The sequence below is a fragment of the Oncorhynchus kisutch genome, linkage group LG3 (assembly GCF_002021735.2).
Source record: "Oncorhynchus kisutch isolate 150728-3 linkage group LG3, Okis_V2, whole genome shotgun sequence".
Classification (NCBI taxonomy): domain Eukaryota; kingdom Metazoa; phylum Chordata; class Actinopteri; order Salmoniformes; family Salmonidae; genus Oncorhynchus; species Oncorhynchus kisutch.
In genome coordinates, this window is record NC_034176.2 from 40,125,200 (window position 1) to 40,145,082 (window position 19,883).

The 19,883-nt window shown below is 44.1% G+C and overlaps 1 protein-coding gene across 1 annotated transcript in view; it reads right to left on the reverse strand.

The window, feature by feature from the left end:
* Positions 1-7,831: 7,831 nt before the first annotated feature.
* Positions 7,832-19,883, reverse strand: part of LOC109882759 (A disintegrin and metalloproteinase with thrombospondin motifs 12) — a 52,235-nt gene continuing 40,183 nt past the window's right edge. The window contains exons 19-25 of the mRNA XM_020474851.2: positions 14,491-14,701; positions 11,523-12,776; positions 10,544-10,696; positions 9,767-9,943; positions 9,480-9,626; positions 9,142-9,292; positions 7,832-8,957 (exon numbers count right to left, since the gene is read on the reverse strand). Of these exons, the coding sequence (XP_020330440.1) occupies positions 8,842-8,957; positions 9,142-9,292; positions 9,480-9,626; positions 9,767-9,943; positions 10,544-10,696; positions 11,523-12,776; positions 14,491-14,701 (2,209 nt within the window). The 3' untranslated portion in view covers positions 7,832-8,841. The remainder of the gene's footprint in view (positions 8,958-9,141; positions 9,293-9,479; positions 9,627-9,766; positions 9,944-10,543; positions 10,697-11,522; positions 12,777-14,490; positions 14,702-19,883) is intronic.

A 19,883-nucleotide genomic window follows, 5' to 3' on the forward strand; every position in this document is an offset into this window, starting at 1 on the left:
CAGAGCGGAGCATTTATGGAATGATTCCGATGGACTGTTCAAAAGGACAATGTCAGCGATTTGACAGGTGGGCAATATGTTCTCTTCGCTAAAGGAACAGGGCTGGTACAGTACAGTACAGACAGGGATGCCTGTGTTACTGTGTAGGTACACAGTCTGATTGGCCCAGATGGGAGGGACTGGGCTACACCTCGGTGTCCAACGCATCCATTCCTATACTCACCTCACCTTGATAGGCGATGGATCGGCCTGTGAAGTTGGCCCCTAATTGGTTTCCATTCATTTTGAACAGAAGACACTTCCCTTGGCAACTGTTCTCCTATGTTTGTAGGTGACCTGAGGCCCCTTTTAGCCAGTCATCAGATGTAAATATTTGATGTGTCCCAGGCCGGTGTGCGGCGGTTGGGTGTCTGGTAACCCAAATGAGGTCCCGGTCTTATGCTGAGCGATAGATGCTTGCCATGTTATCTCACATCCAGGATGGGACACTTACATTATCAGCATGGCCGCCGCCCACATGCAGCAGGCCAAAGGAGTTTATTTACAGGTCAAAAACTGGATCCGCTCACCTGTAACGAGCGGTAGTGGTCATTACCTCGGGTAACTTTATTTTATTTATTTATTTTACCTTTATTTAACCAGGTAGGCAAGTTGAGAACAAGTTCTCATTTACAATTGCGACCTGGCCAAGATAAAGCAAAGCAGTTCGACAGATAAAACGACACAGAGTTACACATGGAGTAAAAACAAACATACAGTCAATAATGCAGTATAAACAAGTCTATATACAATGTGAGCAAATGAGGTGAGAAGGGAGGTAAAGGCAAAAAAGGCCATGATGGCAAAGTAAATACAATATTGCAAGTAAAATACTGGAATGGTAGTTTTGCAATGGAAGAATGTGCAAAGTAGAAATAAAAAATAATGGGGTGCAAAGGAGCAAAATAAATAAATAAATAAAAATTAAATACAGTTGGGAAAGAGGTAGTTGTTTGGGCTAAATTATAGGTGGGCTATGTACAGGTGCAGTAATCTGTGAGCTGCGCTGACAGTTGGTGCTTAAAGCTAGTGAGGGAGATAAGTGTTTCCAGTTTCAGAGATTTTTGTAGTTCGTTCCAGTCATTGGCAGCAGAGAACTGGAAGGAGAGGCGGCCAAAGAAAGAATTTGGTTTTGGGGGTGACTAGAGAGATATACCTGCTGGAGCGTGTGCTACAGGTGGGAGATGCTATGGTGACCAGCGAGCTGAGATAAGGGGGGACTTTACCTAGCAGGGTCTTGTAGATGACATGGAGCCAGTGGGTTTGGCGACGAGTATGAAGCGAGGGCCAGCCAACGAGAGCGTACAGGTCGCAATGGTGGGTAGTATATGGGGCTTTGGTGATAAAACGGATTGCACTGTGATAGACTGCATCCAATTTGTTGAGTAGGGTATTGGAGGCTATTTTGTAAATGACATCGCCAAAGTCGAGGATTGGTAGGATGGTCAGTTTTACAAGGGTATGTTTGGCAGCATGAGTGAAGGATGCTTTGTTGCGAAATAGGAAGCCAATTCTAGATTTAACTTTGGATTGGAGATGTTTGATATGGGTCTGGAAGGAGAGTTTACAGTCTAACCAGACACCTAAGTATTTGTAGTTGTCCACGTATTCTAAGTCAGAGCCGTCCAGAGTAGTGATGTTGGACAGGCGGGTAGGTGCAGGTAGCGATCGGTTGAAGAGCATGCATTTAGTTTTACTTGTATTTAAGAGCATTGGAGGCCACGGAAGGAGAGTTGTATGGCATTGAAGCTTGCCTGGAGGGTTGTTAACACAGTGTCCAAAGAAGGGCCGGAAGTATACAGAATGGTGTCGTCTGCGTAGAGGTGGATCAGGGACTCACCAGCAGCAAGAGCGACCTCATTGATGTATACAGAGAAGAGAGTCGGTCCAAGAATTGAACCCTGTGGCACCCCCATAGAGACTGCCAGAGGTCCGGACAGCAGACCCTCCGATTTGACACACTGAACTCTATCAGAGAAGTAGTTGGTGAACCAGGCGAGGCAATCATTTGAGAAACCAAGGCTGTCGAGTCTGCCGATGAGGATATGGTGATTGACAGAGTCGAAAGCCTTGGCCAGATCAATGAATACGGCTGCACAGTAATGTTTCTTATCGATGGCGGTTAAGATATCGTTTAGGACCTTGAGCGTGGCTGAGGTGCACCCATGACCAGCTCTGAAACCGGATTGCATAGCAGAGAAGGTATGGTGAGATTCGAAATGGTCGGTAATCTGTTTGTTGACTTGGCTTTCGAAGACCTTAGAAAGGCACGGTAGGATAGATATAGGTCTGTAGCAGTTTGGGTCAAGAGTGTCCCCCCCTTTGAAGAGGGGGATGACCGCAGCTGCTTTCCAATCTTTGGGAATCTCAGACGACACGAAAGAGAGGTTGAACAGGCTAGTAATAGGGGTGGCAACAATTTCGGCAGATAATTTTAGAAAGAAAGGGTCCAGATTGTCTAGCCCGGCTGATTTGTAGGGGTCCAGATTTTGCAGCTCTTTCAGAACATCAGCTGAATGGATTTGGGAGAAGGAGAAATGGGGAAGGCTTGGGCGAGTTGCTGTTGGGGGTGCAGTGCTGTTGTCCGGGGTAGGAGTAGCCAGGTGGAAAGCATGGCCAGCCGTAGAAAAATGCTTATTGAAATTCTCAATTATGGTGGATTTATCAGTGGTGACAGTGTTTCCTATCTTCAGTGCAGTGGGCAGCTGGGAGGAGGTGTTCTTATTCTCCATGGACTTTACAGTGTCCCAGAACTTTTTTGAGTTAGTGTTGCAGGAAGCAAATTTCTGCTTGAAAAAGCTAGCCTTGGCTTTTCTAACTGCCTGTGTATAATGATTTCTAGCTTCCCTGAACAGATGCATATCACGGGGGCTGTTCGATGCTAATGCAGAACGCCATAGGATGTTTTTGTGTTGGTTAAGGGCAGTCAGGTCTGGGGAGAACCAAGGGCTATATCTGTTCCTGGTTCTAAATTTCTTAAATGAGGCATGTTTATTTAAGATGGTTAGGAAGGCATTTTTAAAAAATATCCAGGCATCCTCTACTGACGGGATGAGATCAATATCCTTCCAGGATACCCCGGCCAGGTCGATTAGAAAGGCCTGCTCGCAGAAGTGTTTCAGGGAGCGTTTTACAGTGATGAGTGGAGGTCGTTTGACCGCTGACCCATTACGGATGCAGGCAATGAGGCAGTGATCGCTGAGATCTTGGTTGAAGACAGCAGAGGTGTATTTAGAGGGGAAGTTGGTTAGGATGATATCTATGAGGGTGCCCGTGTTTAAGGTTTTGGGGAGGTACCTGGTAGGTTCATTGATTATTTGTGTGAGATTGAGGGCATCAAGTTTAGATTGTAGGATGGCTGGGGTGTTAAGCATGTTCCAGTTTAGGTCGCCTAGCAGCACGAACTCTGAAGATAGATGGGGGGCAATCAGTTCACATATGGTGTCCAGAGCACAGCTGGGGGCAGAGGGTGGTCTATAGCAGGCGGCAACGGTGAGAGACTTGTTTTTAGAGAGGTGGATTTTTAAAAGTAGAAGTTCAAATTGTTTGGGTACAGACCTGGATAGTAGGACAGAACTCTGCAGGCTATCTTTGCAGTAGATTGCAACACCGCCCCCTTTGGCAGTTCTATCTTGTCTGAAAATGTTGTAGTTTGGAATTAAAATGTCTGAGTTTTTGGTGGTCTTCCTAAGCCAGGATTCAGACACAGCTAGAACATCCGGGTTGGCAGAGTGTGCTAAAGCAGTGAATAGAACAAACTTAGGGAGGAGGCTTCTAATGTTAACATGCATGAAACCAAGGCTATTACGGTTACAGAAGTCGTCAAAAGAGAGCGCCTGGGGAATAGGAGTGGAGCTAGGCACTGCAGGGCCTGGATTCACCTCTACATCGCCAGAGGAACATAGGAGGAGTAGAATAAGGGTAGGCTAAAAGCTATGAGAATTGGTCGTCTAGAACGTCTGGAACATAGAGTAAAAGGAGGTTTCTGGGGGCGATAAAATAGCATCAAGGTATAATGTACAGACAAATGTATGGTAGGATGTGACTACAGTGGAGGTAAACCTAGGTATTGAGTGATGAAGAGAGAGATATTGTCTCTAGAAACATCGTTGAAACCAGGAGATGTCATTGCATGTGTGGGTGGTGGAACTAATAGGTTGGATAAGGTATAGTGAGCAGGACTAGAGGCTCTACAGTGAAATAAGCCAATAAACACTAACCAGAACAGAAATGGACAAGACATATTGACATTAAGGAGAGGCATGCTTAGTCGAGTGATCAAAAGGGTCCGGTGAGTGGAGAGGTTGGTTGGTGATTTAGACAGCTAGCCAGGGCATCGGTAGCAAGCTAGCATAGGATGGAGGTCTGTTGTTAGCCACCTCCTGCGCTCCGTCAGTAGATTAGTGGGGTTCCGTGTGGTAGAGGGGATCAATCCAAATCACACAACAACAAAAATAAAAACAATAGATATAGTTATAGAGGCCCAAGAAGAAAACATAATAATAATAATAAAAAAATACAAAAAATACAAAAAATGTCCGATTGTCTATTCAGATAGCAGCCGGTAAGACAGCTAACGGTTAGCAGGCCGCAGATGGGCGTTCAGGTAACGTCGCGACGGAGGAGCCAGCCGAATAACTCCTTCGGGTAGATAACGTCGGCAGTCCAGTTGTGAAGGCCCGGTGGGGCTCCGCGAAGGCAGCAAACCGGGTCCGGATAGGCGACTGCAGCCCAGGTGCGATTGATGGAACTCAGGAGTGATTGACGGAGCTTGCTAGCTCCGGAACAATTGATGTTTGCTCCGGAATCGACGAAGGCCGATAGTCACACGGATAGCAGCTAGCTAGCTGTGAGATCCGGGCATGAATGTCCAGAGAGCAGTCGAAATCCAGGGACATGGAGAGAAAAATTGGTCCGGTATGCTCCGCTCCGAGCCGCGCTGCGCCGTACAGAATTGGCGATAGACTTTCGAGCCAAAGGATAGCCGATGACCACAAACCGTGGTTAGCTGAACACCAACGACTTGCCAGTAAAGGAGCCAACTAGCTTCTGAACTAGCTTCTGGATTAGCTTCTGGCTAGTTTCAGGCCAGCCTCCTGGAGTTTCTGGCTAGCTTCTTGGAGGATTACAGATCTGAGGTAAATAATACTTTTTTATAAATATACATTGGTGAGGCGGGTTGCAGGAGAGTGTTTTGAAGATGAGTTGATGGAAAATAAAAATAAAATGTATGTGAAAAAGTTGTAAATATATATATATATACAGGACACGACAAGACGAGGACAAAAGACGTCTGAACTGCTATGCCACCTTGGATAGAGGACAAGAGGTAATAAGAGGTAATGACGCAGTAACATTAACACAGACCCCAAACATGAATCGCATCATCAGAACTAAAATGGACAGGCCAAGGTAGGATAATATTATTTACTGAAAATGAGGTATGATGTGCAGTAATAATGCACAAAAGATGATAACATCTACAAACTAAAGACAATATCTAACCATAACGGGCTGGTTCCCAGAGCCAGATTAAGCCTAGTGTCACGTTCTGACCTTTATTTCCTTTGTTTTGTCATTATTTAGTATGGTCAGGGCGTGAGTTGGGGTGGGCAGTCTGTTTGTTTTTCTATGATTTGGGTATTTCTATGTTTCGGCCTAGTATGGTTCTCAATCAGGAGGCAGGTGTCATTAGTTGTCTCTGATTGAGAATCATACTTAGGTAGCCTGGGTTGCACTGTTTGTTTGTGGGTGATTGTCTATGTTAGTGGCTTGTGTCAGCACAGGTCTCATTTGTAGCTTCACGGTCGTCATTGGTTTATTGTTTTTGTATAGTGTTGCAGTGTTCAGTGTTTTCTTTATTAAAATTCACTATGAACACATACCACGCCGCAATTTGGTCCTCTGATCCTTCTCGCCTCTCCTCTTCAGATGAAGAGGAGGAAGACCGTGACACCTAGTCCTGGACTAAATGGCACAAATACATTTTGCAGGTCAGGACTAGGCTTTTAAGATGGTTCTCGTATTCGCTTGGAGTGCTAAAGTGTAATTAAGGTTAAAAGGAAAACAGACAGAGTTTATTTCCATTTTGCAATTACTAGCCTACTGACTCCAATTAGACAATGAACTATGGCATGACGTCAGTAAGAGACGTGGTTAGGTAGTAGGCCTAATCACACATGAAGAGTTTACTTCTAAAGTGCTATAAATGCTATAGCCACTTTTTTTTTCATCAGGAATGATTGCTGGGTACCTTCGTGTGTGTACAATATTACTGTTCTCAGATTTGGATTTTCTTTCGCAAAACGCTATACATTCATTGAGCTGGAATGTAATGTTTGTATCCTGTATGTTTGACTGTGATGTGGTTCTCTCACCTAGCTTTCTTAAGATGAATGCATTTTAAGTTGCTCTGGACAAGAGCATCTGCTAAATGACTAAAATATCAAATGTACATGTTTTACAGATCTCATCTTAATGTATTGAATCAAGTCATAACTTTAGGAACAAATACAAATATGTCGTTGAACAACCTCATGCCATGATTAGATAATGAAAAAACACAGCAATCTCTTTCCCCAATTTTTCTGAAAATGGATATATAGCATTTTGGAATAAAACTCCTCTCACTCACCCACCACACACACACAACACTGTGCTCCACATTGGGCCGGTGTTCCATTACTGCTGACTAATTCGTGTGCGCGTGTGTGTCAGCAGCAGAGAGCAGTTTTCCAGGTTATCTGGGCCAGTTCAACATGATCCCTGAAACATAAGCTGGCACTACAGTACTGAGTGTTATACAGCTAGTAGCTAATCACCCGCTGGGAATATTCACCTCTCCACGGACATAGGCCATGTGTGGTGTGGCTGAGCTGAGTACGGGCTCCACATCAGTGGTGGGTGTGTTACCTTTTTCTCTAAAGACGTGTGGTAAATCGGTCCTATCCAATATCATGCTACAGCATGTAGACCAAGCGGAAGGTATTTACATAGTCAAGTGCACATACTATATACAGCGGAGTCCTAATTGCACTTTTTCAGATGAATGACAGCTTCGGTCCCAATTTCATCACGTTAAAGCAGCAATCCGCAGTAGAAACAATAACAACGCGTCCTCTCCGTCCCCGTGTCAGTAAAAAGGGATGGGGCTTGAGAAATGTAACCACTCAAATTCGTAGACATAGCATGTTTTGAGGCTATTCAGTGTTTGTTTACACTTACTTTTGTTTACAAACATTGGAGTAAAAACAACAACAACAAAACACATTTTGGGTTCTGATGGGGTGCGACAGTTGAACTGAGCTCCCGGGGCATTTACAAGTTATATTCTTCAAGAATCAAGGGGTACATATCATGAATGTAGAAGTTCAAAGACTGACGTGGCAACTTCTGATTTGCCTCTTTAACCACTCCTTTTTAGCATGCAAAGTCATTGCAGTAAATTATACTAGACAATGTGCCACGCCACAAAACACCTCAGTGAAACAGAAGAGGGGAGGAGCCATGTCCTATAAAGTATCTGCTTACGTTACCAAGTATGAAGCCAGTTTTGGTTGATAAGAGTAGCTGGTAAGAGTGTTAATTCCCGACTGTTTGAGGATATTACCACCATGTCTTGCTTCTCTTCATTTCCTCCTACAAAAAAAACATTTCCCACTACACTCACGTTAAAGGCTGCGTCGTCATCTGAACTAACACCTACTGAGGATGTACTGCAGGGGAATAACAGTGCAAAGTGATGATACAATCTCGTTGGACATTCAAAGCAAGAATGAGTCACGCCGCATGCTTCTTTCATCATTGCATTTATTGCTGAAAGCTTTTTATGAAGACGATAGCATCTGTACACTATCATATCAACACAGTGTCCATCTTAACTGAGGGATGACCTGCAACGCCTCGTTCTCATTGGCCAGCCTAATAAAGGGGAGGAGCACCACTGAATAGACACACAGCACCAGAGTAGGAGGAAGTTACCCCTGGTCAGGTGTATGATTTCCCCTTAATGTTAAAGTTAGGATTTGAGGTGCGTAAGCTGATCCCAGATCTGTGCTTGAGGGAAACAACTGTCCAGAGTCACACTACCCCCGAGAGCTCTGAGAACAAGAGCAATAAAAACACAATAACACAACAACAAAAAAACACTACAATTAAAAACAAGAATCTTTATTGTAAAGTCTACTATTTACCAAGTATTTTCTTAGAAGTGTCATAGTAAAATGTTCATTACATAATAGTTACCGTATCATTAATAATTCATGTTTTGGGGGATTCATTAAATCCAGCACCATTAAAGTAAGCGCCAGAAAAGACCCATTGTCACCACATAATTTATGTGTAAATACCAGGCAAATACCAGCTGAAAGGGGGTGTTACTGGCTGTCACCATCATTTCTGTATTAGTGGGGGAACTTAATGCACGCCAAACAGGCTTTTACACAGCTTGACATTCTGACTGACATTCAACCGTATTGGAAAGCAGGTGGGACATGGGTGAGAAGTTCACATAACTAAGTCTTTAGAGGCTGTTGGAGGCCCGATACCCTGGGATACACAGTATGAGCTGGGAAGGTGCAAGGCTCAGACCAACTGCATACAGCAGCAATATACAGTACTTTAGCTTCTCGAATTCCCACCCCATATAGGTAACGGTCTGCGGATGTTATGACGATGATGAGGAAGAAGAAAAGGCTGTTGCCAGCTGATTGCACTAGAGATGAGATCCACCAATAGGATCGCAGTGTGGATGCCCTGTATGTATGCGTTTGAGGTCCATGAGGCAGGTAGTGCGTGTCAGAGTTACCCTCTACAGGTGATACAGCACTGTTTCTGGATGGACCTGAGGGAGCATCGGCCCAGCAGCTTCAGCTTGTCACAGAACCGAGACGACATGCTGTTCTTCCTACACAGCGGACCTACACAATCACAACGCAGGAGAGGACAGGACAGACCACTGGCTCAGTTCAACTGCAATATACGGTACGTCGATCAACAGCATACATCTCAAACAAATATAGCTTCAGTAGGAACTATTTCTTTATCTTATGGTGAAATGTCTTTGCTAAATAGCCAACAGGGAGGGATGGGTGTTTGTCTTACCGGTGTTAGTCTGACACTCCTGCATGTGGCATTTCCTGAGTGTGTCAGGCCTGCTGCTCGGCTCACACAGACTGTTCTCCACAGAGTCGGAGTCCTCAACAACACACCGCACCACACGATGCTGCAACCCCTCACCACAACTCACAGAGCACTGACACACACACAGAAGACCACCGACATTACTAACACACACAGACACACTAGTCCCCACTGACAAATCGCACCATGCAACGCACACTCTGAACATGCAACAGTCACAGAGTCTGCACATACTGTAGGGAAATAAATATGCTGCAAGTCATGAACTGTAAGTAAATATGTTCCCCGGGAACCTTTACCTCCTCCCAGTCCTGTGGGTCCCAGTAGCTGCAGGGCTGCAGGTTGCAGGTCTCTGTGTCGTTTGGCCTCTGGGTGGCGCTACAGCGCTGCAGCTCAGGGCAGTATACCAGCCGCTCCCTCAATCCACCACTACAGCTACGTGAGCACTGGCGATGAAAGGAGTTCATATCTACAATCATATTCAAACTCATTTATTCTTATTAATACTAGAAAATAGCATATGGACCAAAGCCAGTCAGCATGTGTCAATATATGTGTGTCTGTGTCTGTGTGTGTGTATATGTACCTGACCCCAGGGGGAGGTTCTCCAGGGCTGGCAGGGTTGGAGACGACAGGACAGGGTGCTGGGCGGCCTGGAGGACAGGACTTGGCAGTGGAACGGTCTCAGTGGACGCCCCTTCTGCTCGTCCACACACTGCACCTCACGCTGCCTCCTCCCCGCCACCTCACACCCCTTTGGACACTACAGAGAGAGAGGGAGAGAGAGAGTGAGAGTGAGAGAGAGCGAGAGCGAGAGAGAGAGAGAGAGAGAGAGGGGAAAGAGAGAGAGAGAGAGAGAGAGAGAGAGAGAGAAAGAGAGGGAGAGAGTTAGTATAATACCTTATCTGTTCTTCTTATTATGTGATTTGTAGGTTTTTATTTTAGAGTGGTCCTCGCCTCGGGATGTAAAGGACATCGCATTTCATATGGCTATTCAATAATGTCACTAATACACATTTCATATGGCTATTCAATAATGTTACTAATACACATTTCATATGGCTATTCAATAATGACACTAATACACATTTCATAGGGCTATTCAATAATGTCACTAATACACTTGCTTCTGCTGTAGCTGACGTGTTGCTGTCTTGCGTAGTTTCACAAGGCAAGTTGTAGAAACTTGTAGAAAAGTTACCCACAGGATTGTGGGTAAAACTCCCCGGGACCAGCCATATGTAAAATATATGCACACATGACTAAGCCGCTTTGGATAAAAGCGTCTGCTAAATGGCATATTATTATTAGATGAGCTATAGAAAGCAGAGACAGCCAGGTACTGTGTATCCAGGCTACTGACCTTGCTCCAGTCGCCACTCAGCCAGGTGGCACAGGGGCGCAGGTGGCAGGTGCGAGCTGGTTCTGGTCTCTTCAGGTTGGCACAGTCCGATTCCTGCTGGGAGCTACACAGCACTGGCCTCCACACTGCCCCCAGGCCACATGACGTCGAGCACTGGCCCAGACAACAGGTGAGAGAGGAAGACGGAAAGTATGTAGTACAGCATAGAAACATTTCTGCCTTGGGATTGTTCACTACAAGGGTGTTGATTGTTACATCAGCGATTCTAATAACCAAAATGCATTGTATGATTATAGCAGGGATGGGCAACTGGCGGTCCACCCCACCTTTTGAAGGCCTTCGGGTCAATTCCCACACCCCCAGGAATAAATCAATTATACAAATAAAAGAAATGTAGCAACTCAGTCGGTGTCTCAACTTACTGTTGTGAGTTAGAATAGTAGAATACGTAAGGTGCCATTTAGAAACATGTCAGCAGTTTTTCTCTTATTATTGCCGGTCACTGACAGTCATGTCAACTAAATATTTTTTAGATTGCTAAGTTAGTTTAGTGGCCAGCTATCTAAACTTTTTATCATGGTCGAATTACTGACCGGGGCCCCCGTTGATTTTATTAGCCAGTTTCACTCAGATATCATATTTAAAATGGCAACCTATATCAAAATGTTTAGAATTGCATGAAATTTGTTATACAATTGCAAAATCTTCTTTCCGCCCCATTTAAAAATGTGTAGAATTGCAGCAAACTTGCTTTAAAACTGCAAACATTTTCTCTACAGCCCATGGCAAAATGTGTAGATTTGCACGAAATTAACTATGGTATGGGCGTGGGTACGCAGATCCACCAGCAACTGCGGCCCCTCATGATGAGTTCAGATTTTTCTTGTGACCCCCCATCCCCATCAAAGTTGCCCAACCCTGGCCTATAGGGTCATCAACAAGCTCATAAACACAGAGGGTTATTTTCATCTGTACTCACCTCGCTCCAATTACCCACCAACCAGAACACCTCCATGCTGATTGGCTCTTGGGCGTTCAGGTAGCCATAATCACTGGCGAAGGTCACTACGGGACTTCCTGGTCTCTGCTCCTGACCTTTTCCCTTTGAATGTGGGCCTGGCTTGGGGGGTGCAGCGCTGCCAGTCTTGGGGGTCTTAATGGGCTTCTTCCATTTAATGATCCTCACAGTGGGGCTGGGGGCCTCTGGGGTTGGGCTGCTGAAGTACGGGGCATCGCTAGTGTGGAAAATGCCTTCTGTATTGGGATACAGTCCTTGTGTAGTGTGGTAAGGTGCTATAAGTGTACTCCTCATCTCCGCTGTGTGTGCCCGGGGTATAGGGGTGGTGTGGGGCACCCTGGTTGTCCGTTTGGTGAAAGGGTTGATAGAAGGGGCGGTGTTGGGGGGAGTGAGGGTGTAGTGGCTGGTGTTCATAGCCCAGTGCGCAGTGCTGGTTTGTGGGGTTGAGGGGGAGGTAGTGAGGGGTACTCTGGTTGTGTGTTTGGTTGTACGTGATGTTGTTGGGACACTTGTGTGTGGTATGTGTGGTGTGGATGTAGGGTGTAACCTGGCGGTGGTCACGGTGGGCGGTGATTGGATGGGGGTCCTGAGAGAGGATTCCGTGGTAAAAATGTCCAGATCTGTAAGCCCCTCCTCTTCTGCAGTCACATCCTCCACTACATAGTCATACCCCGGGGTGTACGTAACCCCCACATCTGGAAACACAAAATCAGCTGCACTCCCCTCCTCCTTTTTCTCATCCTCCTCTTCTTTCTCTCTCATGTCCCTCTCCCTGTTCTCCGTGTCAGTAGGACTGGTCGTAATAAATGCCCCGTCCTTGTCCTCCACACGGCCATTCTTCACCACATGGTCATCGACGTCAATGATATCAGTGGCTGTGGAGGACCGTGGGAGGGGCTTGGTGGTAGAGGTGGTGATGGGGGTTGTAGTTCTCTCAGTCACTGTAACAGTGCTGGTCCCGGGTGTAGCGTTGCTGGTGCTTTTGGGGCTCCAGGTGTGTGTAACTGGCTGCCTGGTTGGGTGTCTCTTGGGCAGGTAGAAACGGCGGTATTTAGGGGGTGGTCCCGGGCGCCGTCGGAGGCCTGCGCTTGGGCAGCTCTGCAGGGCACACAGCGACTTGGAGCGAGGCATGGTTTTGATGTCACACTTTTTTGGGGGTGCGGTCAGGCAGGTGACCTTCCGGGTGCGCACACTACCACCACATGTCACTGGGCACTGAGAGAGAGAGAGAGATTAAATAGGTTATTAACACAACAAGGAGAGAGAGAGAGGGATTAAATAGGTTATTAACACAACAAGGAGAGAGAGATGGGGATTAAATAGGTTATTAACACAACAAGGAGAGAGAGATTAAATAGGTTATTAACACAACAAGGAGAGAGAGAGATTAAATAGGTTATTAACACAACAAGGAGAGAGAGATTAAATAGGTTATTAACACAACAAGGAGAGAGAGAGAGAGAGAGAGAGAGAGAGAGAGAGAGAGAGAGAGAGAGAGAGAGAGATTAAATAGGTTATTAACACAACAATGAGAGAGATTAAATAGGTTATTAACAGAACAAGGAGAGAGAGATTAAATAGGTTATTAACACAACAAGGAGAGAGAGATTAAATAGGTTATTAACACAACAAGGAGAGAGAGAGAGAGAGAGAGAGAGAGAGAGAGAGAGAGAGAGAGAGAGAGAGAGAGAGAGAGAGAGATTAAATAGGTTATTAACACAACAATGAGAGAGAGATTAAATAGGTTATTAACAGAACAAGGAGAGAGAGATTAAATAGGTTATTAACACAACAAGGATAGAGAGAGAGATTAAATAATTTATTAACAGAACAAGGAGAGAGAGATTAAATAGGTTATTAACAGAACAAGGAGAGAGAGTTTAAATAGGTTATTAACACAACAAGGAGAGAGAGAGATTAAATAGGTTATTAACACAACAAGGAGAGAGAGACTAAATAGGTTATTAACAGAACAAGAAGAGAGAGAGATTAAATAGGTTATTAACAGAACAAGGAGAGAGAGATTAAATAGGTTATTAACACAACAAGGAGAGAGAGTTTAAATAGGTTATTAACACAACAAGGAGAGAGAGAGATTAAATAGGTTATTAACAGAACAAGGAGAGAGAGATTAAATAGGTTATTAACAGAACAAGGAGAGAGAGTTTAAATAGGTTATTAACACAACAAGGAGAGAGAGAGATTAAATAGGTTATTAACACAACAAGGAGAGAGAGACTAAATAGGTTATTAACACAACAATGAGAGAGATTAAATAGGTTATTAACACAACAAGGAGAGAGAGATTAAATAGGTTATTAACACAACAAGGAGAGAGAGATTAAATAGGTTATTTTTAAAACAACAAGGGGAGAGAGAGATTAAATAGGTTATTAACAGAACAAGGAGAGAGAGAGATTAAATAGGTTATTAACAGAACAAGGAGAGAGAGATTAAATAGGTTATTAACAGAACAAGGAAAGAGAGAGATTAAATAGGTTATTAACAGAACAAGGAGAGAGAGATTAAATAGGTTATTAACAGAACAAGGAAAGAGAGAGATTAAGTAGGTTATTAACAGAACAAGGAGAGAGAGATTAAATAGGTTATTAACAGAACAAGGAGAGAGAGATTAAATAGGTTATTAACAGAACAATGAGAGAGAGAGATTAAATAGGTTATTAACAGAACAAGGAGAGAGAGATTAAATAGGTTATTAACAGAACAAGGAAAGAGAGAGATTAAATAGGTTATTAACAGAACAAGGAGAGAAAGATTAAATAGGCTATTAACAGAACGGGGAGAGAGAGAAATTAAATAGGTTATTAACAGAACATGGAGCGAGAGATTAAATAGGTTATTAACTGAACAAGGAGAGATAGAGAGAGTGGCAGAGAATGGTAGAGAAAGGAGAAGAAGAGAATAGTACCATGCTCCAGTTGCCCGCGGCCCAGTCGGGTCCACAGAGCTGGTCTCTGTTGCAGGGAACTACAGGTTTGGGTTTGAGCAGCTGTTTACAGTCCCCAGGGTGGAGCACCCTCTCCTCCCCGGCCACCGTGCGCACACACAGCACTGTGCGATTCCTCACCCCTCCCGAACCACAGGTGGCAGAGCACAGCTGCCAGCCCCCCACCCACCACCTACACAGGGGGAGAGGGGAGAGAGTGTGAGATAAGGGCCCTGAACAAATTTGCGTTGGTCTGATTTGCTTCTGAAATGAATAGCTGTCAAAAGACAACAGGGCCAACAGTCATAACAGACACTAATAACACCTGTTGAGTTACAGCGCTTTTTAACTGTATTTATTTGAGATCAGCATTAATATTGCAGATAGATTGTGGGTTCCATCAGTTTAATTGTTTGCGTAATTTCTAATCACATTTATTTACATGTTTTATTTGTACTCCCCTCCAACCCTACCATACCTACCCTGATTGGAGTAAACTAACGGACAACAATACTTCTACTGCTACTTACAGCTATTTTCGCTCACATCTACGGTACCTGTAGTTAAATAATTATACATACAGTGCCTTGCGAAAGTATTCGGCCCCCTTGAACTTTGCAAACTTTTGCCACATTTCAGGCTTCAAACATAAAGATATAAAACTGTATTTTTTTGTGAAGAATCAACAACAAGTGGGACACAATCATGAAGTGGAACGACATTTATTGGATATTTCAAACTTTTTTAACAAATCAAAAACTGAGAAATTGGGCGTGCAAAATTATTCAGCCCCCTTAAGTTAATACTTTGTAGCGCCACCTTTTGCTGCGATTACAGCTGTAAGTCACTTGGGGTATGTCTCTATCAGTTTTGCACATCGAGAGACTGTCATTTTTCCCATTCCTCCTTGCAAAACAGCTCGAGCTCAGCGAGGTTGGATGGAGAGCATTTGTGAACAGCAGTTTTCAGTTCTTTCCACAGATTCTCGATTGGATTCAGATCTGGACTTTGACTTGGCCATTCTAACACCTGGATATGTTTATTTTTGAACCATTCCATTGTAGATTTTGCTTTATGTTTTGGATCATTGTCTTGTTGGAAGACAAATCTCCGTCCCAGTCTCAGGTCTTTTGCAGACTCCATCAGGTTTTCTTCCAGAATGGTCCTGTATTTGGCTCCATCCATCTTCCCATCAATTTTAACCATCTTCCCTGTCCCTGCTGAAGAAAAGCAGGCCCAAACCATGATGCTGCCACCACCATGTTTGACAGTGGGGATGGTGTGTTCAGGGTGATGAGCTGTGTTGCTTTTACGCCAAACATAACGTTTTGCATTGTTGCCAAAAAGTTCAATTTTGGGTTCATCTGACCAGAGCACCTTCTTCCACATGTTTGGTGTGTCTCCCAGTTGGCTTGTGGCAAACTTTAAACGACACCTTTTATGGATATGTTTAAGAAATGGATTTCTTCTTGCCACTCTTCCATAAAGGCCAGATTTGTGCAATATACGACTGATTGTTGTCCTATGGACAGTCTCCCACCTCAGCTGTAGATCTCTGCAGTTCATCCAGAGTGATAATGGGCCTCTTGGCTGCATCTCTGATCAGTCTTCTCCTTGTATGAGCTGAAAGTTTAGAGGGACGGCCAGGTCTTCGTAGATTTGCAGTGGTCTGATACTCCTTCCATTTCAATATTATCGCTTGCACAGTGCTCCTTGGGATGTTTAAAGCTTGGGAAATCTTTCTGTATCCAAATCCGGCTTTAAACTTCTTCACAACAGTATCTCGGACCTGCCTGGTGTGTTCCTTGTTCTTCATGATGCTCTCTGCGCTTTTAACGGACCTCTGAGACTATCACAGTGCAGGTGCATTTATACGGAGACTTGATTACACACAGGTGGATTGTATTTATCATCATTAGTCATTTAGGTCAACATTGGATCATTCAGAGATCCTCACGGAACTTCTGGAGAGAGTTTGCTGCACTGAAAGTAAAGGGGCTGAATAATTTTCAGTTTTTGATTTGTTAAAAAAGTTTGAAATATCCAATAAATGTCGTTCCACTTCATGATTGTGTCCCACTTGTTGTTGATTCTTCACAAAAAAATACAGTTTTATATCTTTATGTTTGAAGCCTGAAATGTGGCAAAAGGTCGCAAAGTTCAAGGGGGCCGAATACTTTCGCAAAGCACTGTATATTCCTCATTTCTTATTTCTTCAAGTGCTCGATTTTCACCCACAGCGGCCAATCCACCATTCATTCTGATTTTAACTCCAACCCTCCCGATGTCCACAGACGAACCCATCTTTCCCAGTATAATGTAATTTTGTTATTTCATTTTTAATACATTCCTCCATTTTACTATGATGTCTTATTAGGGTACTGAACCTCCTTATTTGTAACATTACCGATATTGCCCTAAAAATAAATACTTTACCCAAGAGTATAATAATATTTCCCATTGACGGATCGTGGTTTTTCGGATCCTGTAACAATACAGTCTGCATGTTGATCTGAACCCTGATATTACGACATAACAACCATGCTTGGACCTGACTCTGCAGAGTCTGCACAAGGCTGACTGTTCAATGGCCCATATATTGAACATTATTTTTGTAGCAAGTATTTTATATAATAGCGTAAATTAAAACAAATGGAATTGTGTCAATTGTTGATTTATATGTCAGTTCATAGACGTGTTTTGCCAAGGTATGACAACATCAAAGACCTGTTCCCAACTGACTTGAATGTTATACAGCATTGCTATAAAACCTTTTGACTTTAAGTGATTTATGCTAATCATTTTTTGCCATTTATGATTTTTAATGGAGAGACAATTTGTCAGAGAGATTATTATTTATTTAATTATTTAATTCCTTCTTTAAGTAACAGTCTCTTCCAATCAATCAAATGTAACAATCAATCAAATGTATTTATAAAGCCCTTTTTACATCAGCAGATGTCACAGTGTTTATACAGAAACTCAGCCTAAAACCCCAAAGAGCAAGCTATGTAGATGAGTTGATTATAATGTATTGAGCATACACATCTATACACTGTTGTTAGTTGCTTGTATGACATCATTTTACCGTCCTTGTTTAAAATGTTCTTCATAAATATTATCCCCTTCTTGTACACTTTTGTCCAATATATATATATATATATTTTGCCATATTATTTGCTGTAATACTTTTAAACATAGGATGGGCCTCTCTTTGTAGCTTGCTTGAAACCCAGTTTGGATTTAGATACAATGGAGACTTTAAGAGAGAGGTTTAATGCCTTAATATTTAATAGTTTTAACTCTCCAAACCCTTATGTTCGTTACATAAATATGTTCGTTTAACTTTGTCTGATTTGCCATTCCAAAAAAAGTTAAATATTTTTTCCTGATTTGAAAAAAGATTATTCTGGAGTTGGTAGTGTCACGAATCCCGTTTCCTGAGTCTGTTTTTTTGCCAGTGTTCTGTCCTGGAGTGTTTTTTCCGGCGTCCTGGAACGCACCCTGTCTGGTTGCCGGGCAATGTAGCCAGTTGGGAGTTCTGATTACCCGCACCTGTATCCCATCAGCTATCTGCACACCTGGTCCTGATCATCATCTCTCCTCTTCATAAGCCCGGACCTGACAACCATTCCCTGCCGGATCGTTAGCCATGAACAGTATGTTGTGCCAGAGTGTCAGCCTCAAGTTGGATAGAATTTGTTTAGTTGTTTTTTTACGTATTGCTTGCCTTAATCTTACCTCCGTTTGTTCTGTCTTCAGTTACTCACCCGGATCATTTACCCCATTCCCGCCTGGTCGTCGGAGGATTCCGCTAACCCATTGGATCCACCTATTTACTCCCATCAACTCACCACCGCTGCCCGCTACGCCACCTGGATATATCTACCCATTCTCATTCACTTCATAAATACTCACCTTCTTCCTACTCTCCTTGTCCTGGTCTGCTTCTGGGTTTGATTTTGAAGAAACGTGACAGAACGATCCGGCCAAGGATGAACCCAGTGGACCTGGATTCCGTTTGCCATGCCATTACCCAGCAGGGGAAGACACTGGGACAACACAAGACGGCGCTACAGGAGATAGCGGGTGCAATCCAGAATTTATCTGCTAGCTTGACACAAATCCAGGATCAGCTCAGTTTGCTGGCGATTCATTCACCACCTGTTTCACCCATCTCACCTGCCGTGTCTGATGCGGTTTCCTTCCGTGAACCCAAGGTACCGACGCCTGATAAATATGAAGGGGATTTGGGAAGATGCCGTTCGTTTCTTATGCAGTGTGGGTTAGTGTTTGATCTGCAGCCCCATTCTTACGCCACTGACAAGGCTAGGATAGCCTTTGTTATTGAACTGCTGCGTGGAAGAGCTCTGGAATGGGCTTCAGCCGTTTGGGAACGACAGGAGACCTGCATGGCTTCATACCAGGAATTCACGGGAGAGATGAGAAGGCTTTTTGACCATCCAGTCCGAGGTAAGGACGCAGCTAAACGTTTGTTCACTCTTCGCCAAGGAGCTCGCAGTGTGGCAGACTTTATGATTGAGTTCAGGACATTGTCTGTGGAGAGTGGTTGGAATGAGGAGTCACTACAAGCGGCTTTTTACCAGGGGTTGTCGGAGCAACTCAAGGACGAGCTGATATCTTATCCAGAGCCTAGTGACCTAGACAGTTTGGTCACTTTATCTATTCGGGTAGATAATAGAGTCCGAGAGAGGAGGCAGAAGCAGTGGGGCCCATCCAATCAATCAGCAACTCGGTTACCATTCGGTTCAGGAAGTGAACCAGAACGTATTGATCGTTATTCCCCACACGGGATTAGTGGAGGGGTCTTGCCACCAGATCCTGAACCAATGCAAGTGGGGAGACACAGGCTAACTAAGGAGGAGCGCCAACGTAGACGTGACACCAACAGCTGTCTCTACTGTGGTAGCTCAGGACATTACATCTCCGCTTGTCCACAGCGCTCGTTAAATTGCCCGGCTCGCTAGTTTTAGGAGGAATTTTAGCGAGCCAGTTTCAACCTCTCAAGAATCCTGTCAGACCCCGTTTTCCTGCGACCCTTATGAATAAGGATCAGAGCTTAGAGAGGAACGCTTTTATCGATTCAGGTGCCGATGGCAGCTTTATTGATGCCGACTTGGTGGAACAGCTGGGGCTTTCCAAGGAGCAATTGCCGGAAGCCATTGAAGCAACCACTCTGAACGGCAGTAGTCTGGCACGGATCACTATGAGGACTGAACCGGTTAAGATGTTGTTGTCGGGGAATCATTCAGAGTTTATCTCCTTCTTCATTCTGTCCTCGCCCCATGTTCCTCTGGTTCTTGGTTACCCCTGGCTGAAGGAACACAATCCCTCGTTTGATTGGGTGACGGGTA